Raw genomic sequence first — 25,958 nt, 5'->3', positions numbered from 1 at the left:
TTCCAATATCTCAGGGGTTGCCACAAGGAAGAGGGGGGGGGGGTCAACCTATTCTCCAAAGCACCTTAGGATAGAACAAGAAGCAATGGGTGGAAACTAAACAAGGAGGGAAGCAACTTAGAACTAAGGAGAAAATTCCTGATTTTAGAACAATTAATCAGTGGAACAGCTCGCCTCCAGAAGTTGTGACTGCTCCAACACTGGAAGTGTTTAAGAAGATATTGGGTAACTATTTGTCTGAAGTAGTGTAGGGTTTCCTGACCAAACAGGTGGTTGGTTGGACTAGAAGACGTCCAAGGTTCTTTCCAACTCTGCTGTTGTTGTTGTTGTTATTAGGATTAGGATTAGGAAAGGAATGGAATGGAATAGAATAGGGATAGGGATAGAGTAGAGTAGGATAGTATTAATACTAGTCTTAGTATTAGTCTTAGTATTAGTATTAGTATGAGCCGGGGTGGCGCAGCAGGTAGAGTGTTGTACTGCAGACCACTGAAGCTGTCTGTAGATCTATAGGTCAGCAGTTCAAATCTCATCACCGGCTCAAGGTTGACTCAGCCTTCCATCCTTCCGAGGTGGGTCAAATGAGGACCCGGATTGTGGGGGCAATAGGCTGGCTCTGTTTTAAAAAAGTACTATTGCTAACATGTTGTAATTTGCCCTGAGTCTAAGGAGAAGGGTGGCACAAAAATTGATTAAATAATTGAAGAAATAACTTTATTTATTTTTTATTTATTTATTGGATTTGTATGCCTCCCCTCTCCGTAGACTCGGGGTGGCTAACAACAGTAAAAAGACAATATGAACAAATCTAATATTAAAAGTAATGTAAAAACCCCAATTTAAGAAACCAATCATACATACAGACATACCATGCATAAATTTTATAAGCCTAGGGGGAAGGGAATATCTCAATTCCCCCATGCCTGACGACAGAGGTCGGTTTTAAGGAGCTTACGAAAGGCAAGGAGGGTGGGGGCAACTCTGATATCTGGGGGGAGTTGGTTCCAGAGGGTCGGGGCCACCACAGAGAAGGCTCTTCCCTGGGTCCTGCCAAATGACATTGTTTAGTCGAAGGCCAACTCTGTGGGACCTAACTGGTCGCTGGGATTCATGCGGCAGAAGACGGTCCCGGAGATATTCTGGTCCGATGCCATGAAGGGCTTTATAGGTATTAGTACTAGTATTGAAAAGATGCAATCTCTCTTTTCATCAAGATTACTACTCTGATTCCAATGCAACATTCCTTCCCCCCCATATGGCTTTTACATCCATTGTGAATCTCCTTATACAACAGGAAGTTTGACTCCCTGGCCCGCACAATTTGAGAGCCCTCTGCTTGTGCACTAAATGCAACTTTGGGATTTTATGGCCACTGGGGTGATATAAAGCACCTACCATGGTCTGACAACCATCAGATTTCTGAATTTTTCAGCTTGCGTTACTGATTTCTTCCCTCTCACCTCCCACTGTTGTGGTTACAGAGTTTGCCTCTCTTTTGGCATTTGATTTCCCGCGCACCCACAGACCTGTCACAGCTTCCCAATAAAAGAAGATAAAAGAGTGGCAGCTTCTCTTCTCTAAGCGCTTCTGAGCACAAAGAGTACCCAAAAGAAAATTGGACCATGAACTTTTATCACCAGTCTAGCAGGGGAACAGAAATGGAACTGAGGCTGATCTGGAAGCCATCGAAAAGTCACATTGTCAGGTGTCAGTCTTTAGAAACATAGAAGATTGACGGCAGAAAAAGACCTCATGGTCCATCTAGTCTGCCCTTATACTATTTCCTGTATTTTATCTATGTTTATCCCAGGCACGTTTCAATTCAGTTACTGTGGATTTGCCAACCACGTCTGCTGGAAGTTTGTTCCAAGCATCTGCTACTCTTTCTGTCAAATAATATTTTCTCACGTTGCTTCTGATCTTTCCCCCAACTAACCTCAGATTGTGCCCCCTTGTTCTTGTGTTCACTTTCCTATTAAACACTTCCCTCCTGAACCTTATTTAAGAGCCCTTGGCTTGTGAACTAAATCCTAATCAGTTTGTTCTATTGGTTAAGGCAGTGTTTCCCAACTTTGGCAACTTGAAGGTGTCTTGGCTTATACTCGGGCCGACTTATACTCAAGTATATACGGTAATATTTTTTGAAAAACCATGGTATAGGCTATTCGCGAAGTTTGAACCTGCGAAAATCGAGGGAACACTGTATTAGATAATGTTTGCCACCCTTAGTTATTTATAAAAAAATAATAAAGGCAGGTTATAAATAAATAAATGAACTTCAGGATTTTATAGCCTTCACAGTTGCCCTCCCGATTTATTGGTCTAGGACAGTGATGCCAAACCTATGGCACGGTGGCATGCGGAGCCATAACTGCTGGCACGTGAGCTGTTGCCCTAGCTCAGCTCCAACATGCATATGTGTACCGGTCAGCTGATTTTTGGCTTGCACAGAGGCTCTGGGAGGGCTTTTTTGGGTTGCAGAGAGCCTCCAGGGGGATGGGGGAGGGAGTTTTTACCTTCCCCCCGTATACAGGGAAGCCTTTGGAGCCTGGGGAGGACGAAACATAAGCCTACTGGGCCTACCAGAAGTTGGGAAACAGGCCGTTTCCAACCTCCAGGGGATGGGGGAAGCTGTTTTTGCCCTCCCTAGGCTTTGAATTGTGGGTGTGGGCACTCACGCACGCGCAATAGTGCGCACACACACTCTTTGAGCACCCAAGGAAACAAAGGTTCACCGTCATGGCTCTAGAATATCCTCAACTCCAGAAGATTGCTAATCTACGTAAGGCTGATGCAAGCTTTGGTGCAACGCACTTTGATGGGCATGTCGCGGCTGTCAGGATGAGAGAAATAATGTGCAGGCACAATCAGAGCGTTTATCCAAAAAAAAATGCGCCACCGAAAAAGCCATCGATCCACCCCCACTTGTGGCAGCTGCTTTCCCACCCCTTCCAAGCTGAGCTTAGTCATCGTTTGGGGCTTGCCAGGTGCTCGCAAGCCTTTTGCATTGTAATCCCAGGCATGCGGCCAAAACGGGAGATTTATCACCTCCCCCCCGTGCAGGCATCCGATTTGCCCGAGGGATAGGGTACCTCACACGACGGAGGCATCACGTTCTGCTTGGTGGATCGCAAATTAATCTGCATTAAACAATCAGGACTACGTGCCGCAAGATTGTTTAAATACGACTTGCAATTCAGAAGGGGAGAAGCATGGGATGTTGCTGAGTTAATGAGACACACAGCCCGGCTGCACCGACCGTCCCTTCACTCTGTGCTATTTGTCTGTCTGCTGCGTCAGACTATTTCCCCATCGGTCAAGGACCTTGGAATACTAATAACTAAAGATCTAAGTGCCAAAACTCACTGCAACAACATCGCTAAGAAGGCCTCAAGAGTTGTAAACCTAATCCTACATAGCTTCTGCTCTGGAAATCTCACACTACTTTCCAGAGCCTACAAAACTTTTGCCAGACCCATCCTAGACTACTGCTCATCTGTCTGGAACCCATACCACATCTCGGACACCAACACCCTTGAAAACGTCCAAAGATATTTCACCAGAAGAGCCCTTCACTCCTCCACTCGAAACAGAATACCCTACGAAAATAGACTAACAATCCTGGGCCTAGAAAGCCTAGAACTACGGTGCCTAAAACACGATTTGAGTATTGCCCACAAGATCATATGCTGCAACATCCTACCGGTCAATGACTACTTCAGCTTCAACCGCAACAACACAACAGCACGCAACAGATTCAAATTTAATATTAACAGCTCCAAACTTAACTGTAAAAAATATGATTTCAACAATTGAGTTATCGAAGCGTGAAACTCATTACCAGAGTCAATTGTGTCAACCCCTAACCCCCAACATTTCTCCCTTAGACTCTCCATGATTGATCTCTCCAGGTTCCTAAGAGGCCAGTAAGGGGCGTACATAAGTGCACCGGTGTGCCTTTCGTCCCCTGTCCAATTGTCTTTCCCTCACTTATCATATATATTTTCTTTCTTTCATATATCCTCTCCTCTAAGTTCACTTTACCCTTATATATATTACTACATGTCTATTTTTCTTCCTATGTATTTGTGTATTGGACAAATGAATGAATGAATGAATGAATGAATGAATGAATGAATGAATGAATAAATAAATAAATAAATAAATAAAATAAATACAGAGCCCTTCATTCCTCCATTCGAAACAGAATATCCTACGAAACTGGACTTACAATCCTGGGTCTTGAAAGCTTACAACTCCTACGCCTTAAACCATAGTTCCCTCTAAGCTGAGCAATGAGCAATCGCTCACTTAAAAATCATCATCAACTCAGAGTTTTCCAAACCTGCCCAGAAGCCGAGAGGGAAAGAGTGAGAGGGAAGGAGAGAGAGAGAGGAAGAGAGGAAGAGAGAGAAACAGATAGAAAAAAGAGAGGAAGGAAAAGAGAAAGAAAAAGAATGGGAGTAAGGAAGAGAGAAAGAAAATCAAAATCAAGTTTGAAACTAGCTCAACTATTTAAGTGGCATTTTGATATTGATAGAGTTGCCCTATTATGAGCTCACTGTTATAGACACACAGTACAGTATTTTATTTTGAAATTCTCTGAGGCTGCCGCTCAGACACTATACTTTTCTGGCCCCCCCCAAAAAAAAATTAGAGGGAACACTGCCTTAAACATGATCTAAGTATTGCCCACACATTGAGACAGGAAAGAGATTTGAAAATTGATCCAAAGGAGAGGACAAGTTTGATGGAATGGAAGAATGGTGTACCTTATTTTTAAGGTCAAGGTGTTTGGGTGAACATTCTCCCTCTGGTCGCTACAGAGCACCACACACCAATACAACTAGACACAAGAAGAGTTTTTCCCCCAAACATCATCATTCTGCTAAACAAATAATTCCCTCAACACTGCCAAACTATTTAATAAGTCTGCACTACTATTACTACTAGTTTTTTCTCATCATTCCTATCTCCCATTTCCTCCCACTTACGACTGTATGACTGTAACTTGTTGCTTGTATCCTAAGATTTTTTTTAATTTTGATTGTGTCATCATTGCTTATTTGACCCCTATGACAATCATTAAGTGTTGTACCTCATGATTCTTAACAAATGTATCTTTTCCTTTTATGTACACTGAGAGCATCTGCACCAAAGACAAATTTCTTGTGTGTCCAATCACACTTGGCCAATAAATAACTGTTCTGTTCTGTTCTATTCTATTCTATCTCCACTCTAAAAGTCTTTACTTTCCTGGATTATGTTCTCATAGTTCCATTAAAAACCTACAGGACATAATCAGGAGACAATACAATCTGTAGATTTTTTCCCCTCAGTGTTGTGATTCAGTCTGAGGCTCCTCAGGGAACGGCTGGAACTCTGCCGGCTCCATGCTCAGAGGGGGAGGAGGAGGAACAGGAGGAGGAGGAGGACCAGGCAGACGGGGAAGAGGAATGTCAGGACGAGGAGGAGGGAGAACAGCCTGAGACCCCCGGGGGGGAGCTCTCCCCAGCGAGTAGCCTGGAGCCATTAGATGAGAACGCACAAGCCATCATAGATATGAGGCAGAGAAGGGCAGCACAACGAAGGGGACAATTAGCCAGGTATTTCCATCCCTAATAGGCAACAGCTGGTTTGGGTGTGGTTCTCCTCAGAAAGGTTGAAAAGGCAGGCCCGCCCTTCCTGTATTGTAGAGAGTTATCTTTTGGGAGTTCTGTGACCTTGCGTCTCTGATTCTGGCTTGTGGCCTCGAAGGCTGAAAACTTGGGGGAGGCGTGGGTTTTATTATCTACAGTGGTGTGTGTGCCAGCAAGAAGCCTGTTGTATTGTCTGGCCGTCGTGACTCTTCTGTGAAGCTTCATAGCATTCCAGTTTGTAAGAACAGTTTTTGTTATCTGTGTTTGTTTTCAAAGATATAAAATGACTTTGCTTTTTACCAGCGTGTCTGACTACTCTTTTTAGTTGGTGTTGGCGTCTGGGGGAACCCAGACAGAACACTCAGGAGCAATGTTCTTGTCACCACTCTTGCCATTGAGAAGTGGAGAAGTTCTCCTGGATGGAGAGAATTCCTACATTCCTCTGTGCTCAGTTGCAATGTGGATTTGCCTGGAAAGTGTGAAGTCCATGTCTCCCTATTTCATGGTTCCCAAGGCCACTGTCCTCTTTTCCTAAAACGAGAGTTCTCCAAGCATCCTTCAAGAGATTTGGGCACTTCAGTCCCACTACTTCTACCCAATCTATCCCGGGGCACTCTGGGGTTTGACAACCTCTTGAAAAGTCTGTGCTAGAATTCTTCTTCTTCTTCTTCTTCTTCTTCTTCTTCTTCTTCTTCTTCTTATTATTATTATTATTATTATTATTATTATTATTATTATTATTATTATTATTTGTGATTCAGCCTGAAGCTCCTCAGGGACCGGCTGGAGCTCTGCCGGATCCATGCCCAGAGGAGGAGGACAGTGACCAGGAGGGGGAGGACCAGGCAGACAGGGGAGAGGAACGTCAGGAAGAGGAGGAGGGAGAGCAGCCTGAGACCCCCCGGGGGGGCCTCTCCACAGCTAGTAGCCTGGATTCATTGGATAAGACGCACAGGCTATAATAGACATGAGGCAGAGACGTGCAGCTCAAAGACGGGGCCAATTAGAAAGGTATTTCAATCCCTGAATTGGCAACAGCTGGGTTTGGGTGTGGTTCTCCTCAGCAGGGTTGAAAAGGCAGGCCCGCCCTTACAGTCTTGTGGAGAGTTATCAACTGGGAGTCCTGTGACCTTGCTTCGATTCTTGGCGTCTCTGATCTTGGCTTGTGGCCTAGAAGGCTGAAAGACTTGGGGGAGGTGTGGGTTTTATTATCTCCAGTGTTGTTTTTGCCAGCAAGAATCCTGTTTTATTGCCTGGCCTTCGTGAAACCTTTGTGAAGCTTCATCGTGTTCCTGTCTGTAAGAACAGTTTTTGTTACCTGTGTTTGCTTTCCAGTATATAAACTGCCTTTGCTTTTTACCAGTGTGTCTGAATACTCTTTTTGGTTGGTGTTGGCATCTGGGGGGACCCAGACAGAACAACAACAACAATAATAATAATAATAATAATAATAATAATAATAATAATAATAACCCTCAGAGAGGGTCCGCAACTTGGGCGTCCTCCTCGATCCACAGCTCACATTAGAACAACATCTTTCAGCTGTGGCGAGGGGGGCGTTTGCCCAGGTTCGCCTGGTGCACCAGTTGCGGCCCTATCTGGACCGGGACTCATTGCTCACAGTCACTCATGCCCTCATCACCTCGAGGTTCGACTACTGTAATGCTCTCTACATGGGGCTACCTTTGAAAAGTGTTCGGAAACTTCAGATCGTGCAAAATGCAGCTGCGAGAGCAGTCATGGGCCTACCTAGGTATGCCCATGTTTCACCATCACTCCGCAGTCTGCATTGGTTGCCGATCAATTTCCGGTCACAATTCAAAGTGTTGGTTATGACCTTTAAAGCCCTTCATGGCATCGGACCAGAATATCTCCGAGACCGCCTCCTGCCGCACGAATCCCAGCGACCGATTAGGTCCCACAGAGTGGGCCTTCTCCGGGTCCCGTCAACTAAACAATGTCGGTTGGCGGGCCCCAGGGGAAGAGCCTTCTCTGTGGCGGCCCCGGCCCTCTGGAACCAACTCCCCCCGGAGATTAGAACTGCCCCTACTCTTCCTGCCTTCCGTAAACTCCTTAAAACCCACCTTTGCCGTCAGGCATGGGGGAACTGAAACATCTCCCCCTGGGCACGTTTACTTTATGCATGGTATGTCTGTGTGTGTGACTGTTAGCATATGGGGTTTTTTAAATATTTAAATATTTTACATCTGTTTGATTGCTTATGATTTGTTTTTTACATGTTGTGAGCCGCCCCGAGTCTTCGGAGAGGGGCGGCATACAAATCTAAGTAATAAATAAATAAATAAATAAATAAATAAATAAATAAATAAATAATAATAATAATAATAATAATAATAATAATTATTATTATTATTATTAATTAGATTTGTATGCCGCCCCTCTCCACAGACTCGGGGCGGCTCACAACAGTGATAAAAACAATATATATTGACAAATCTAATGATTAAAATCTAAGATAACAATTATACATTTAAAAATCTAAAAGCAAGGAACCCCAATATAAAAAACATACATACAGTCATATCATGCACTAGAACTACTTAGGCAGGGGGAGATGTCTCAGTTCCCTCACGCTTGACGACAGAGGTAGGTTTTAAGGAGTTTATGGAAGGCAAGGAGGGTGGGGGCAATTCTAATCTCCGGGGGGAGTTGGTTCCAGAGGGCCGGGGCCACCACAGAGAAGGCTCTTCCCCTGGCTCCCGCCAAACGACATTGTTTTGTTGACGGGACCCGGAGAAGGCCCACTCTGTGGGACCTAACCGGTCGCTGGGATTCGTGCGGCAGAAGGCGGTCTCGTAGATACCCTGGTCTGGTGCCATGAAGGGCTTTATAGGTGATAACCAACACTTTGAATGTTGGCAGAGCACCATTGTCTCTGTTCATGAATGACTGCTGAAGGAGATGGGAAAACACAGACTTACTGCTTGTCATCCTTGAACCACTGGAATTCCGCCGCAGGCACAGCCATGGCTTCGCAGCGCAAGAGGGCTGTCTTTCCCATCAAGGGCCGGGAATCTTTGACATCCGTGATGATTGGAGGATCTGGGGAAAGACAGCAATGGATAGAGAATCAGATCGGAGCTCAACTGGGAAGGTTTCTCTCTCCGCAGACATCTCCTGCAGCTTTTCAACCAAGCTCCAAGGGAGAACCTTAAAAAACTCTGAAAGGGCCAGAGAAGGATCCCCAACTCCTTTCCCCCACTTGGATTCGGTGATCTTTCTAACCAGGGTTGGGCTGCAGGGGTTTGCAGGGCTTCAGGAGAACCTCTAGCTAAGATTCTGTGCAGGTCGGAGGACCCACAAATCCCATTCCTGGCTGGCCCCTCCCATCCCAGGAGTCCCCACACATCCCATTTTGGATGCAGGGTAAAGGCAGGGCATGCATGGAGGCTTGGAGAGGGTGGAAAACGGGTCTACCAGACATAGTTCCCTCTAAGCTGAGCAGTGAGCAATCGCTCACTTAAAAATCATCATCAACTCAGAGTTTTCCAAACCTGCCCAGAAGCCGAGAGGGAAAGAGTGAGAGGGAAGGAGAGAGAGAGGAAGAGAGAGAAACAGATAGAAAAAAGAGAGGAAGGAAAAGAGAAAGAAAAAGAATGGGAGTAAGGAAGAGAGAAAGAAAATCAAAATCTAGTTTGAAACTAGCTCAACTATTTAAGTGGCATTTTGATATTGATAGAGTTGCCCTATTATGAGCTCACTGTTATAGACACACAGTACAGTATTTTATTTTGAAATTCTCTGAGGCCAAACAGGGTGGGGTATTTATTTATTTGTCTGTCTGTCTGTCTGTCTGTCTGTCTGTCTGTCTGTCTGTCTGTCTGTCTGTCTGTCTGTCTGTCTGTCTGTCTGTCTATCTATCTATCTATCTATCTATCTATCTATCTATCTATCTATCTATCTATCTATCTATTTATTATTTCTGTGCTGCCCAGTCCCAAAGGGACTGCCGCTCAGACACTATACTTTTCCGCCCACCCCCCCCAAAAAAAATTAGAGGGAATACTGCTACCAGAACTTCGGGAAGGCTGGAAACAGGCCTGTTTCCTGCCTCCAGAGCAGGTGTCTCCAACCTTGGCGACTTTAAGCCAGGCAGACTTCAATTCCCAGAGTTCCCCAGCCAGCTGGCTGGGGAATTCTGGGAGTTGATGTCCGCCAGGCTTAAAGTCACCAAGGTTGGAGACACCTGCTCCAGAGGGCCTCCAGAGACTGGGGAGGCTGTTTTTGCCTTCCCAGAGGTTCAGGGAAAGCTTCCAGAGCCTGGGGAGGGCAAAAACACCCCCTTGCCATCATGCAGAAGGCCAACTAGGCCACGCCCACCCAGCAACTGGGCCAAGAGCCCCTTGTGAAAATTTTTGAAGCCCACCCCTTCTTCTAAGTTCAAACATAATCACCCCCTTTAGTTCCGTTCACTGCAAAGAGGGAAGAAGAAATCTAAGTCCATCCACTTCGGAGAGGGGCGGCATACAAATCTAATGAATCTTAATCTTAATCTATCCCTCTCCCTATCCTATCCTATCCTATCTAATTCTATCTTTATTCTATTCTATTCTTGTCTATTCTATTCTTGCCTATTCTATTCCATTCCATTCCATGACTTTCCTAATCCTAATCCTAATTTAAAATAAATAAAATCCAATAAATAAATAAATTTCCACTGGTGGAACTGCCTTCCACCCCGTCCTGCCTGCTGCCCACCCCTGGGTAAGGATAGGGTTAGGATTAGGAAAAGACTAGAGGTAGAGATAGGATAGGATTAACTAACCCTCAGTAATCAACATATGGAAAGGGTTACGGTTGAAAGGTAGCTGCCAGATTTGTAAATGAGCTGCTCAGCCCCTTGAGGTGTGAACACAACACAAGCCTGAGGTTGATCCTTAAGCCTAGATCCCAAACCCATTCACTCCCAACCCCCAACATTTCTCCCTTAGACTCTCCATGATTGACCTCTCCAGGTTCCTAAGAGGCCAGTAAAGGGCGTATATAAGTGCACTGATGTGCCTATCGTCCCCTGTCCAATTGCCTTTCCTTATATCATATATCATATATATTCTCTCCTTATCTCTCTCTCTGTCTCTCTATATATATCTATATATATTATATATATATATCAATATTATACATATATATATATATATATATATATATATATATATATATATATATGTCACATGTTTAAGCTGAATTTGAAAATTAGGGGAGACTAGGATAGATCTATTTCGGCCTTATTTTGGCCTCATCAGCTAGCCATACCCACTGGGACTTGAACCTGCAACCTTTGCCTTGTAAGGCAGAGGATTATCCTCTAGGCTACAGTATCCAATCCCTTCAGCTCTGTACCAGGGAAGGGTTACATTTTGTGTCGAATCACCCTGGTATATTGAAGGAACATCACAGCTCCTTTTATTCTCTCCCTCCCATCTACTTCTCTTCTTTTTTACTTTCTATCTTTATATATATTACTTAATGTCTATTCTTTTCCATATGTATTGTATATTGGACAAAGAATAAATAAATAAATAAAATAAATAAAAAATAAATTGGTGGGTGGTTTTTTTGTTGAGACCATCCCACTCCGACCCAGAAATTGGAGAATTGCAGACGGAAATAAAAGCAGCCGAGCACGCAGGGCAGAAAGGGAATGAAAATCCATCTCACAATTGACTGTGATAAGGACATGCTTGCTGTCCGGTGTTGAGACCCCGTTTGCCGTGACGCACTCGTACTCCCCGGCTTGTTCTCGGTTGATCTCCGATATCTCCAGATATTCTCCTTCGCTGGTGAATCCATCTGTGGGGGAGGGAGCGGGAGGGAGGCAGGAGGAGGGGGGTCAGGGCCAGTGGCAGGGAGACAGACACAAACAGACTTACACACAAGAAAACACACATGACACGACACGGTTATCCAGGCCTCCTCCATGCAGGGGCTGCCCCACACAGGGCCGACATAAGGGGCAGACAGAGGAGGGAGGGATGCCCCAAGTGGGCATTTTCACAACTGACCCTTAAGGGATTTTACGAGGGTGGCCCAGAAAGTAATGCACCATATTTTTTTTTCTCAGCCTAGAGTAATGGAATGAATGTGAAACTTTAGATATACAGTAGTCCCTCGCTATACCGCGCTTCACCTACTGCGGCTTCACTTCATCGCGGGTTTCTGAGGAAGTCGATCGGCAGATTTAAACAGCCCGCCGAACTCGATCGGCAGGTTTTTCAAAAAAAATAAATAAATCTAAAATTGTAAATACTGTATTTAAATACTGTATCTAAAATAAATACTGTGTGGGAAGGGTTTATAAACACTTAAAACAATGAAAACTTACCAAACAATTACAATATAAATACTTAAATAAGTACTATCAGTCGATAAATTCCACATCGCGGATTTCACCTATCGCGGCCAGGTCTGGAACGTAACACCAGCGATAGGTGAGGGACTACTGTACATTGAATTTCTCACTGGGGAGAAAGAAACTCTTGGGAACATTCACAAACGTTTGTGTACAGTTTATGGAGAATCCGCAGTCGACAGAAGTACGGTTAGTCGCAGGGCACAGAAGGTGAGGCCATTAGAGGCGATTTGCACAGTGCAGAAAATGGCTTTGTGACCTAAACAAGGAGTGGTACCGACAGGGCATACACGCCCTTGTGTATCGCTGGAGAAAAGCCATAGAATGGGACGGAGATTATGTGGAAAAATAGTGTAGAAAAAACCACCACTCTTTCTTGTGTGTAAGTTTCATCGTATTCAATAAATAATTGTTAAAGGAAAAAAAATGTGGTGCATTGCATTCCTTTCTGGGTGACCCTCGTAGCTCAAAAAACAACACTGATTTTTTCAAAGAACATCTTGTATACTGCAAAAATGAAGGGGAAGAAAGGTATGTCCCAGGGCAAGAGAGTCAGAGTGCAGAAAGCAAACTCAGAGCTAGTGGCGGTGACCATAAGTGCCCTGAAATTGCCATATTTTGCAAGGGTGGAAATGGGGATGGTGAAGCTACTGCCCGAGAAGTTTTTTTAATATTAGGGGAAAGGTTTCCCTGTCAATCATGACCAATTCTAGAACACAGTGCTCATCTTAGTTTCTTGTCCAAGGGAGCCAGCATTGTCCAAAGACCATTCAATCGTCAATTTATCAATTCATCAATTCATCAATTCATCCATCCATCCATCCATCCATCCATCCATCCATCCATTCATTCATCAATTCATCCATCCATCCATCCATCCATCCATCCATCCATTCATTCATTCTCGAAGGGACTCAGGGCGACGTACAATATAGTAAATACAAACAATATATGTGTAGACATCTAATCATTTTAAAAGAAATGTACAAAATTAGCAAAATTCTAAAAAAAAACCCCCATGCACAGTCATCCACATTCATCCAATTCAATCATTTAGAACATCAGCCGGAGATAACAGCCCCCATATCCGCCAGCAGAGATAGATCTGCAGTGCTTTATGAAAGACCTGGAGGTAGGGGGCGGTACGTATCTCCAGAGGGAGTTCATTCCAGAGGGCTGGGGCCACCACAGAGAAGGCGCTTCCTCTAGGCCCCACCAGCCGACATTGTCCTAGACCTGGAGAAGGCCAACTCTGTGGGACCTAACCGGCCACTGGTATACATGAGGCAGAAGACGGTCCTGTAGGTAACCTGGTCCTAAAGCAATGTAGGGCTTTGTAGGTCATAAGCATCCCTTTGAATTGTGCCCAGAGACCAATTGGCAGCTCACGGAATGATCTTGAAATGTGGGCATATCTTGGGAGCCCCACAATAGCTCGCACGGCTGCATTTTGTACAATTTGCAGTCTCCGAAAACTCTTCAAACGCAGCCCCACGCAGAGAGCATTTCCATGGTTATGTGGACAGCATGGCTACATTGTTCTCTTCCCACCACAGTGGTACCTATTTATCTATTCGCATTTGCATGCTGACGAACTGCTAGGCGGGCAGGAGGTGGGACAAGAACAGGAGTTCAACCTCTAGTGTGCAACTCGGGCCTCGAACCTGGACCGCCAGCTCTCCAAATGCAGCGTCTTTAACCACTGAGCCCTAGTGCTCTCCCCCACACTCCAGTTTTAAGATTATAGAAACATAGAAACATAGAAGACTGACAGCAGAAAAAGACCTCATGGTCCATCTAGTCTGCCCTTATACTATTTCCTGTATTTTATCTTACAATGGATATATGTTTATCCCAGGCATGTTTAAATTCAGTTACTATGGATTTACCAACCACGTCTGCTGGAAGTTTGTTCCAAGGATCTACTACTCTTTCAGTGAAATAATATTTTCTCATGTTGCTTTTGATCTTTCCCCCAACTAACTTCAGATTGTGTCCCCTTGTTCTTGTGTTCACTTTCCTATTAAAATGTGTGATGGCAAACCTATGGCACGGGTGCCACAGGTGGCATGCGAAGCCATATCTGCTGGCACGCGAGCCATTGCCCTAGCTCAGCTCCAACATGCATGTGTGTGCCAGTCAGCTGATTTTTGGCTCACACAGAGGCTCTGGGAGAACGTTTTTGGGATGCAGAGAGCCTCCAGGAGATGGGGAGGACATTTTTACCCTCCTCTGGCTCCAGGGAAGCCTTGAAGCCTGGAGAGGGCTGAACCTGAGCCTACTGGGCCCATCAAAAGTTGGGAAACAGGCCATTTCCAGCCTCCAGAGGGCCTTCGGGGTACAGGGGAAGCCGTTTTTCTCCTCTGCAATTGAATTATGGGTATGGGTATTCACACGTGTCAAACAGCACACGCCCAAGCTCTTTCGGCACCCGAGGGGGAAAAAGGTTCGCCATCACTGACCTATAGATTAAATTATTATTATTTTTATTATTATTATTTATTAGATTTGTATGCCGCCCCTCTCCGTAGACTCGGGGCGGCTCACAACACAATAAAAACAGTTCCTGACAAATCTAATAATTTAAAATTTAAAATAGTTTTTAAAAAACCCCATTTTTAAGCAGACATACTTACAAGCATACCATACATAAATTATATAGGCCCGGGGGAGATATCTCAGTTCCCCCATGCCTGACGACAAAGGTGGGTTTTAAGGAGTTTACGAAAGGCAAGGAGGGTAGGGGCCGTTCTAATCTCTGGGGGGGAGCTGGTTCCAGAGATTCGGGGCCGCCACAGAGAAGGCTCTGCCCCTGGGGCCCGCCAACCGACATTGTTTAGTTGACGGGACCTGGAGAAGGCCCTCTCTGTGGGACCTAATCGGTCGCTGGGATTCGTTGGTGTACACAATACACCGAACAGTCAGCTGCCTCTAACAACAACGCACAGTCAGGTAGGGAAGCTCTCCAACAAGGCTCCATCTTCTGGTGAGTCAGTAATGCGGTGTTCCTATTAGGATGTCATCACTCACTACCCTCGCCTTGTTCCCTTCCATTCACAACATTTCATGCAAAATGTCAAAACTCCCTTCCAGATCTCCGGCAGCGTCGCTTTGCTGCAGCTGGGCTCATTTTATGAATGAAGCAAAATTCTGCACAAAGGGATGGCGGGGTTTTTTTTTTGCAGCAGGAACAAACCAGTCCGACAGATAAATAAAATAACATTGTCTCCTGCTCCATATGGGGTCCGGGAGGAATGTTGATGAATGTGACGTGTAGAATCTCATTTCCCGTCAATATAGTCTGTTCAATCCGGCTCGCTACTTTTCCCTTCCTCCCACTCTCTTTCGGGATCTGGGATTTCATACATGTTGCCCACAGATTTTCAAATTGTTTGTTTTTTTTTTGCAGCCTTAAGAAAAGGAATTCCATTGATTTATTTAAATGGGGGGGGGGAGGGATGAGATCAGTGGGGAAAAAGATTTAAAAAAATTAAAAAGGCAGATTTCTGCACTCAGGAGTACCGTATTTTTTGGGCTATAAGACGCACCAAAATTCAAAGAGGTAAGGAGAGAAAAAAAATTGCATTCCACCAATCCCCAGGAGCACTTTGCAGGCCCCCCAAGCCCTCTGTGCACCCCAATTTTTGCAAAAACAGGCCCATTTTTGTGAAAATTGGGCACACAGAGAATTTGGGAAGCCTGCAGAGTGTTCCTGGGGGCTGGGGAAAGGCAAAATGCCCCCAATTTTTGTGAAAACCAGCCTATATTTCACTCCCCCCCCCTTTTTTTGCAAAATGGGGTACATAGAGGATTTGGAAAGGACTAGGAGGAAGTCAAAAACACCCTCCTTTCGGGGGGGCCTCATTTTTTGCCCATTTTTCATCAAAACGGGGGTGTTTTTGACTTCCCCAGCCCCCTGGAACATTCTGCAGACTTCACAAACCTCTACACATCCCCCCAAAATGGACTCATTTTTTCACAAAAAGGTGACACTTGGGCAGAGCTTTAGGTCAGGGACCTCCAACCTTGGGCGCTTTAAGCCTGGCGGACTTCAACTCCCAGAATTCCCCAGACAGCAAAGCTTGCAGAGTTTGCAGGATATCCTGGGTCATGCGCTGGGGAATTCTGGGAGTTGAAGTCCGCCAGGCTTAAAGCGCCCAAGGTTGGAGACCCCTGCTTTAGGTGGCCAAAAATGGCTGCATTTGATACAAACATAGAAACATAGAAGTCTGACGGCAGAAAAAGACCTCATGGTCCATCTAGTCTGCCCTTATACTATTTTTTGTATTTTATCTTAGGATGGATATATGTTTATCCCAGGCATGTTTAAATTCAGTTACTGTGGATTTATCTACCACGTCTGCTGGAAGTTTGTTCCAAGGATCTACTACTCTTTCAGTAAAATAATATTTTCTCATGTTGCTTTTGATCTTTCCCCCAACTAACTTCAGATTTTGTCCCCTTGTCCTTGTGTTCACTTTCCTATTAAAAACACTTCCCTCCTGGACCTTATTTAACCCTTTAATATATTTAAATGTTTCGATCATGTCCCCCCTTTTCCTTCTGTCCTCCAGACTCTACAGATTGAGTTCATTCAGTCTTTCCTGATACGTTTTATGCTTAAGACCTTCCACCATTCTTGTAGCCCGTCTTTGGACCCGTTCAATTCTATCAATATCTTTTTGTAGGTGAGGTCTCCAGAACTGAACACAGTATTCCAAATGTGGTCTCACCAGCATTCTATATAGCGGGATCATAATCTCCCTCTTCCTGCTTGTTATACCTCTAGCTATGCAGCCAAGCATCCTACTTGCTTTCCCTACTGCCCGACCACACTGCTCACCCATTTTGAGACTGTCAGAAATCACTACCCCTAAATCCTTTTCTTCTGTAGTATTTGCTAACACAGAACTGCCGATACAATACTCAGATTGAAGATTCCTTTTCCCCAAGTGCATTATTGATGTATAAGACACACAGTAATGTATAAGACACACTGATATTTCCACCTTCTCTTAGGGGGGAAAAAGGTGCATCTTATGCCCCCCAAAATACGGTAAATTCCATCTGCTTAAAAGATGCCTTGGGACCGTGCAGACACCATCTCTGACCCTGCTGTGTCTAGACAGGCTCAATCTGGAGAGTTTAAAACGAGCAGTTGACGTCATTCAAACTCTAAACTTGGTCTATTTTAATCTTGGTTCGATATTTGGGGTTAGTGGTTATAGGAACCCAGGCCGTTTGATCAGCGCATGACTCAGGATATCCGGCAAACTTTGGTCTATATTTAATCATGTTTAGCCTGTGGCGTGAACACAGCTCCCTGACCCACCTATTCTCACTCACGCTGGGAATTAGTGGCTTACAATTTTGGGGTGGGTGGGGAGCAGCACCTCCTCTCGTTTTCCTCACCTTTCAGCTGTCGCCAAATTACCGTCGGTTCCGGTTTCCCCACCGCCAGGCAGAGCAAATTCACATTGCTTCCTTCGTTCACCGTCACAGCTGCGGAAATGTTCACGATCCGAGCCGGAACTGTGTGAGTTTAAAAGAGAGAGGCAACACAAGGGCGTGAGAGAGCGACCTTGGAAGACCGAAGGAAGAGCTGAACTGGGACAAAGAGATAAAGAGACTTCGGCCCAGCAAAGGAGGGAGGGCTGAAGGTTGAAAAGAAGAGAACAAGTAAAAATTGTTCAATATTTAGAGACCCAACTGAAATAACGGTTAAATACTGAATGGGAGACGGGGAGTTCTAGTCCTGCTTTAGGCACAAATCCTGTGAGTGACTTTGGACCAATGCCTGCTTTTTTCTCTCTCTCTGTCTCTCTGTCTCTCCTTTTTCCTCTCTCTCTTTCTCTCTCTCCCCCTCTCTCTCCTTTCTACTCTCGTCTCTCTCACCTTTCTCCCCCCTCTCTCCCTTCCTCCCTCTCTCTCGTTTCTCCCCTCTTTCTCCTTTTTCCTCTCCTCTCTCTTTCCTTCTCTCCTTTCCCCTCTTGTCTCTCTCACCTTTCTCCTCCCCCCTCTCCCTCTCTTTCTCCTTTCTCTCCTTTCTCCTCTCCTCTCTTTCTCCTCTCTCTCCTTTCTCCTCTCCTCTCTCCTCTCTTCTCCTCTTTCTCCTCTCTCTTTCCTTCTCTCCCTCTCTCTCTTCTTTCTCCTCTTGTCTCTCTCACCTTTCTCCTCCTCCTCTCCCTCACTCCCTCTCCTTTGTCCTCTCCTCTCTTTCTCCTTTCTCTTTCCTTCTCTCCCTCTCTCTCTTCTTTCTCCTCTCTCTCTCTCTCTTTCTCTTCTCTCTCCCTCACTCCCCCTCTCTCTATTCCCCCTCTCCTTTCTCCTCTCCTCTCTCCTTTCTCCCCTCTGTCTCCTTTCCCCCTTTCTCTTTTGTCTTCTCCTATCCTCTCTCTCTTTCTCCCCCCTTCTCTTCCTCCCCTACCCTCTCCTTTCTCCTCTCTCTCTCTTTCTGCCATGGAAGAAGGAAGCAAGGACAAACCACTTCTGAAAATGCTACCAAGACAACTGCAGGAACATATAAACCATAACTACAATTAGATTTTTTTTTGGGGGGGGGGACAGTCTGTTCAATATAACTGTCCACAACACAGCACATACATCCAGATTGAATAGCATAAACTGCACCCAAATGGTCTTAGAGAAGGAGAAAGAAGGTTGGGTTTTAAATTCAACTGGAGGTTGAATTCAACTGGAGTTGTGCACATTTTCTCTATACTCCAGCATTTATTCGTCCTAGACAGAAATGGGGAGCACCAGTTAAACTGAAAGGAGAGGCTTCTAGCTCAGCTGTTATGGCCTAAAGATGGAGCTGTTGCCTCCCAATCAGAAGGTTGTGAGTTCGATCCTAGGCAGAGGCAGGTGTAAGGATCTCCTGCTTGGGCAGGGGGTTGGGCTAGATCAGTGATTTTCAACCTTTTTTGAGCCGCGGCACATTTTTTACATTTACGAAACCATGGGGCACATTGAGCGGGGAGGGGGGCGCTAAAAAAGTTTGGACAAAAAAATTCTCTCTCTCTCTCTTCCTCCCCTTCACTCTATTTCTTTCTCCCTCCCTCTTTCTCTCCCTTCCTTCCTCTTTCTCTCTCTCTCTCTCTATCCCTCTTTCTTTCTCTTCCTTCCTTCCTCTCTTTTTTGCTCTCTTTCTCTCTCCCTCCCTGCCTCCCTCTATGTCTTTCTCTCTCTCTCCTTCCCTCCCTCTCTTTCTCTCTCTCTCTTGCTTTCTTTCTCTCTCTTGCTCTCTCTCTCTTGCTCTCTCTCTTTCTTTCTCTTGTTTTCTCTCTCTCTTGCTTTCTTTCTCTCTCTCCCTTGCTTTCTTTCTCTCTTGCTTTCTCTCTCTCGCTTTCTTTCTCTCTTGCTTTCTCTCTCTCTTGCTTTCTTTCTCTCTGAGCTTTGCGGCACACCTGACCATGTCTCGCGGCACACTAGTGTGCCGCGGCACACTGGTTGAAAAACACTGGGCTAGATGACCTGCAAGGTCCCTTCCAACTCTGTTAATTTGTTAAAATGCTGTTGGCAATGTAAAGATTTGCACTTGGTCGATGAAGGGAATTCCAAAATCTCCTTCAGCCAACTCTCCTGACATCTAGTGACCAGCCTGCACCACTGCTGATAGAAAACCCTCAGGAGAAAATACCGAGACACTCAAGATGTGGTGCTCTGAACTCCCCAGATTTTGTCAATCACCATCCCACCTGCCTTATTTTTGGACGGCCTCCTCCACAAATCTCAGCGTGGGATGCTACGGGCTCCCTTCCCTGTTGCAATGAAAGATGCCCCCCTCCCTCAATGAAAAAAAAGTACGCCCTCCCCCAGATAGGGCTGTTTCCATGATAAACTGGGGTTGTGTCTAGAGTTGGCAGAGCTACGGGAGAAGGAGAACAGCTGTTTCCTTCATCTGCAGGTTGCTTATCACAGACTGGGCCTAATCAGTTTGTATTGTAGCAGCTTCCCGGCTCCAGCAACTATGAGAAAAGGGGATTATAATTATGGGGTGCGTAGTATTGCAGTGGTGGCTTTTGCTAATATGGCAGAAAGGCTGGAGTCGTCTGGGAACTGGGGATTGGGGAAGAAAGTGAAAAGGAAGAAAGAGAGATTTTTTGGTTTTGACACCTGGAAAGAGATTTGAGTTTTCTGGGACCAAATTACACACACCCTTCTTTAGGAATTTATATTTATTTAGAAACATAGAAACATAGAAGTCTGACGGCAGAAAAAGACCTCATGGTCCATCTAGTCTGCCCTTATACTATTTTCTGTATTTTATCTTAGGATGGATCTACGTTTATCCCAGGCATGTTTAAATTCAGTTACTGTGGATTTATCTACCACGTCTGCTGGAAGTTTGCTCCAAGGATCTACTACTCTTTCAGTAAAATAATATTTTCTCATGTTGCTTTTGATCTTTCCCCCAACTCACTTCAGATTGTGTCCCCTTGTTCTTGTGTTCATTTTCCTATTAAAAACACTTCCCTCCTGGACCTTATTTAACCCATTAATATATTTAAAGGTTTCGATCATGTTCCCCCTTTTCCTTCTGTCCTCCAGACTATACAGATTGAGTTCATTAAGTCTTTCCTGATACGTTTTATGCTTAAGACCTTCCACCATTCTTGTAGCCCGTCTTTGGACCCGTTCAATTTTGTCAATATCTTTTTGTAGGTGAGGTCTCCAGAACTGAACACAGTACTGTATTCCAAATGTGGTCTCACCAGCATTCTATATAGCGGGATCATAATCTCCCTCTTCCTGCTTGTTATACCTCTAGCTATGCAGCCAAGCATCCTACTTGCTTTCCCTACCGCCTGACTGCACTGTTTACCCATTTTGAGACTGTCAGAAATCACTACCCCTAAATCCTTTTCTTTTGAAGTATTTGCTAACACAGAACTGCCAATACAATACTCAGATTGAGGATTCCTTTTCCCCAAGTGCATTATTTTACATTTGGAAACATTAAACTGCAGTTTCCATTTTTTATTTTATTTATTTATTTATTAAATTTGTATGCCGCCCCTCTCCGTAGACTCGGTGCGGCTCAGAGCAGTGATAAAAACAATGTACAATACAAATCTAATAATACGAAGTTAAAAACCCATAATTTAAAAAACATGCACACAACACACCATACATAAATTATATTGGCCAGGGGAAGATATTTCAATTCCCCCATGCCTGACGGCAGAGGTGGGTTTTGAGATGTTTACGAAAGGCAAGGAGGGTGGGGGCAATTCTGATCTCTGGGGGGAGTTGGTTCCAGAGGGCCGGGGCCGCCACAGAGAAGGCTCTTCCCCTGGGTCCCGCCAAATGACATTGTTTAGTCGACAGAACCCAGAGAAGGCCAACTCTGTGGGACCTAACCGGTCGCTGGGATTTGTGCGGCGAATAGATGGAGATGAGCTACTTCTCTATAGATCCTTTGGCTAGCTTCACAATCTTTTTTTACTAGACTACTTTGGAACTGGCTAATTTGGATGCTGCAACGATAAGCCATCATATACACTGCTCAAAAATAAATACATAAAGGGAACACTCAAAGAACACATCCTAGATCTGAATGAATGAAATAGTCTTATTGAATACTTTGTTCTGTACAAAGTTGAATGTGTTGTCAACAAAATGAAATTGATTGTCCATCAGTATTGCTTCCTAAGTGGACAGTTTGATTTCACAGAAGTTTGATTTCCTTGGAGTTATATCCTGTTGTTTAAGTGTTCCCTTTACTTTTTTTTTGAGCAGTATAGTTTCTGCAAGGAATCCAAAAGGATCTAGGCACTGGTTTCTGAGGATCTGTTTTGAGAGTTTATCCTGTGATGTGAGCCACATCTTAGGAATGTCCAAAATGCCCTTCACTCCACCACTCGAAATAGAATACCCTATGAGACTAGACTTTCAATCCTGGGCCTAGAAAGTTTAGAACTAAGATGCCTTAAACAAGATCTAAGTATTGCCCACAAGATCATATGCTGCAACGTCCTGGCTGCCGGCGACTACTTCAGCTTCAACCGCAACAACACAAGAGCACACAACAGATTTAAACTTAATATTAACCGCTCCAAACTTGACTGTAAAAAAATATGACTTCAGTAACCGAGTTGTCGAAGCGTGGAACTCATTACCGGACTCCATAGTGTCATCCCCAAACCCCCAACACTTTACCCTTAGATTATCTACGGTTGACCTATCCAGATTCCTAAGAGGTCAGTAAGGGGCGAGTACAAGTGCACTAGAGTGCCTTCCGTCCCCTGTCCTTTTGCTCTCCTATATCTCCTATACCTTTCTTCTATTCCTATATCTCTTCTATTCTTTCATTGATATGTTCTATTACTATATCTTCTTTTCTATTATTTCTTAGATATATTTTACTATGAGCATCTCCTCTATAACCTTCATCATGTATTTTACTATGTGTATATAGATATATACCCACTAAAACCCTCATTGTGTATTGGACAAAATAAATAAATTAAATAAATAAATAAATGAAACTTTAAAGACTTGTGGACTTCAACTCCCAGAATGCCCAGTTAGATGCGAGAGACGATGTAATTTGGAATCTTCTCTCTGCCATCGACAGTAAAACCTCATGAAATAAAACAGGACAATTACACCATAAAAAGTCTTATCTGGGCACAACATTTCCAGGTTTTGGAATCCGGGCACTTCCCCATGACACTGTTTCCCTTCTCCAATCTCTCAAAAAAAGTAGCTTGGAGCAAATCCCTCATTCTCTCGGCTTTTCCTAGCTTGGAAATCTTGAGAACTTATCTTGTGAGTTAGTCAGTGTTTCTCTGGCTAAGAGCTTGCCAAGAATGTCCTATCTCAAGCTCCTGCTCCTCTCCAAATAACAAAAAAAGCCACTCTAAGCAAAGAGAGAGAGAAAGTACCACATCCTTCCCATATTGTGCATTGCTTTGGTTGTACAGGAAATACCTGAAAACCATCTGCCAAACATGCCAAGCCACCCTTGTTTATGGACATTCATTCATTCATTCATTTATTTTCTTACTTACTTACTTACTTACTTACTTATTTATTTTCTTACTTACTTACTTGTTTATTTATTTATTTTCTTACTTACTTACTTACTTGCTTGCTTGCTTACTTACTTATTTATTTTCTTACTTACTTACTCACTCACTCACTCACTCACTCACTCACTCACTCACTCATTCATTCATTAGACTCAGGGCGGCTTACAACATGTTAGCCATAGCACTTTTTAACAGAGCTGCAACGACTCTGGCATAAGCCGGTGAAAGTGGCCCCAGTGGTACTTGGCACGCTGGGCGCAGTGCCAAAGGATCTCAGCGGACATTTGAAAACCATCGGAATTGACAAAATCTCTATCTGTCAATTGCAAAAGACCGCTTTACTGGGATCAGCAAACATAATTCGCCACTACGTCACGCAGTCCTAGGTGCTTGGGAAGCGCCCGACTGGTGATGGAATACGAAATCCAGCATAGTGATCTCGTTTGCTGTGTTGTATTGAAATAATAATAATAATAATAATAATAATAATAATAATAATAATAATAATAATTAGTGTTATTGTTATTGTTGTTGTTGTATAATGTTATCAAAATAAAGAAAAAACTCAAAAAAACCCTCAGAAAACAACCATCTTTTCCCTACCTTCCATTGAAAAATTACATTACAGTACATCAGTATAAACAATATCAAACTCTATATTGTATCCATCTTAATTCAAGCTTTCATTTCTACATTAAAAACATCCACTTATCCAATAATTCCTACAGGTCCTTTTCTTGCGCCCATACCATGTACGATGAGGTACACCTGCGAGGTGTGAGGCTTGTCCTGAGTCTGGAATGAACACGTGTAGAGCCCTTCGTCGTAGACATCGACGTGGCTGATCATGATGCTGAACTCGGAGGGGCTGTACTGTAGGAGCTGCACTCGCAGGTCAATGGACCATTTGTCGTTGCCCGCATACAAGATGTTGGAACGGTTCAACCAAGCCACACGCGTCACCTGTTGGTCTATGTAGCAGCTGTGGAGAAGGGGAGGCAGAAGGAACAAGAGTGAGTGTCACCACATGTGGAGGACGTGCCCAGAGGTCAAGAATTATTGGGGGAAAAACTCAGAGATGGATTCATCATATGCTGCAACGTCCTACCTGTCAATGACTACTTCAGCTTCAACCTCAACAACACAAGAGCACACAACAGATTCAAACTTAATATTAACCGCTCCAAACGTGAATGTAAAAAATATGACTTTAACAATCGAGTTGTCGAAGCGTGGAACTCATTACCGGACTCAATAGTGTCAACCCCTAACCCCCAACATTTATCCCTTAGACTATCTACGATTGACCTCTCCAGGTTCCTAAGAGGTCAGTAAGGGGCGTACATAAGTGCACCAGTGTGCCTTTCGTCCCTTGTCCAATTGCCTTTCCTTTATCTCATATATCATATATATTTTCTTCCTTTCATATATCTTCTCCTCTATTTTTATATATTTTCTTTATATATATTACCTCATGTCTATTCTCTTCTATGTATTGTGTATTGGACAAAATAAATTTTAAAAAAATCTTTCTTTAAGTGTTGTACCACATGATTCTTGACAAATGTATATTTTATTTTATGTACGTTGAGAGCATATGCACCAAGACAAATTCCTTGTGTGTCCAATCACACCTGGCCAATAAAAATTCTATTCTATTCTATTCTATTCTATTCTTTCTTTCTTTCTTTCTTTTCCCCTTTCTTTTCTTTTTTCTTTATCATGCATAAATTTAGTCTAGGCTTAAGTGATAAGATAACTGGGTAATTAAAGAAGAACAAATTTTAGTAAATATACTTTAACTGATTTAGAATATATTTGGGGGGAAAAGGGGTAAACTGTTGAAATGTAAGCCTAAGAACGTCAAGCAATGTTAATTTTATTTATTTTAATTGTTTAAATAAACTCTTTTTGTAAAAAAAAACCCAGAATTGAAACCCGAAATGTTCCTATTAGGAATTATGGATGAAAAAATAAATAAGGACAAATCAATTCAATACCTCATTATATACTAACAGTAGCCAGGATTACATACACCCAATTCTGGATAAAATAAACGGTTCCTACAAGATTAATGATCATAGCTAAAATATTAGAATGCGCAGAAATGAACAGACTAACCACTCAAATGGAAGATAAAGAGGAAACAGACTTCTTTAAAATCTGGACAAGTTGGTATGACAGGCTGGAATGTAAAAATAAGGTTAAGTAAGGTGTCACACATATAGATTATAAAGAGAGATGTAGAAAACTCTACATGGGGCAACCTTTGAAAAGTGTTCGGAAACTTCAGATCGTGCAGAATACGGCTGCGAGAGCAATCGTGGGCTTTCCTAGATATGCCCATGTCACACCAACACTCCACAGTCTGCATTGGCTGCCGATCAGTTTCTGGTCACAATTCAAAGTGTTGGTTATGACCTATAAAGCCCTATATGGCATTGGACCAGAATACTTACGGGCAGACGCAAAATAATGGCGAAAATAGGTGAAATCCTGCGCGCACAAACATCCTCGTACAAAATTTCGCTTGTGGCGCATGCACAGAAGCCGAATCTCACACAGGTGTGTATGTGCACACATTGAGCATGCGCAGCTACGTGTGCATCCCGATTTTTACTACCACACTACCGTGTGGTCCCGTACCAGGTGCGGCTCACCACTGGCAACAATATAACAAAGGAGATGACAACTTCTTAACAATATAAGAAGGAGATAACATGGTCTTAAGTTTTGTGAACCCACTGTGTCTACAACAGTGATGGCGAACCTATGGCATGGAGGCCACAGGTGGCACGCAGAGCCATATCTGCTGGCACACAAGGTGTTGCCCTAGATTAGCTCCAACACGCCTGTGTGTGTTGGTCCGCTGATTTTTGGCTCACACGGACACTCTGGAGGGCCTTTTTGGCT

General features: G+C 43.9%; 1 protein-coding gene across 1 annotated transcript in view; it reads right to left on the bottom strand.

Annotated features, from left to right (window-relative positions):
- IGLON5 (IgLON family member 5) overlaps positions 1-25,958 on the bottom strand; it is a 156,288-nt gene that overhangs the window by 5,794 nt on the left and 124,536 nt on the right. The window contains 4 exon segments of the mRNA XM_070765009.1: positions 8,582-8,702; positions 11,319-11,450; positions 17,422-17,541; positions 23,795-24,027. Coding sequence (XP_070621110.1) covers positions 8,582-8,702; positions 11,319-11,450; positions 17,422-17,541; positions 23,795-24,027 — 606 coding nt within the window.

Source organism: Erythrolamprus reginae, chromosome 11, assembly GCF_031021105.1.
Source record: "Erythrolamprus reginae isolate rEryReg1 chromosome 11, rEryReg1.hap1, whole genome shotgun sequence".
In the NCBI taxonomy this organism is placed as follows: Eukaryota; Metazoa; Chordata; class Lepidosauria; order Squamata; family Dipsadidae; genus Erythrolamprus; species Erythrolamprus reginae.
Note: the sequence above shows the minus strand (reverse complement) of the source record. Positions and strands in the feature narration are given on the sequence as shown.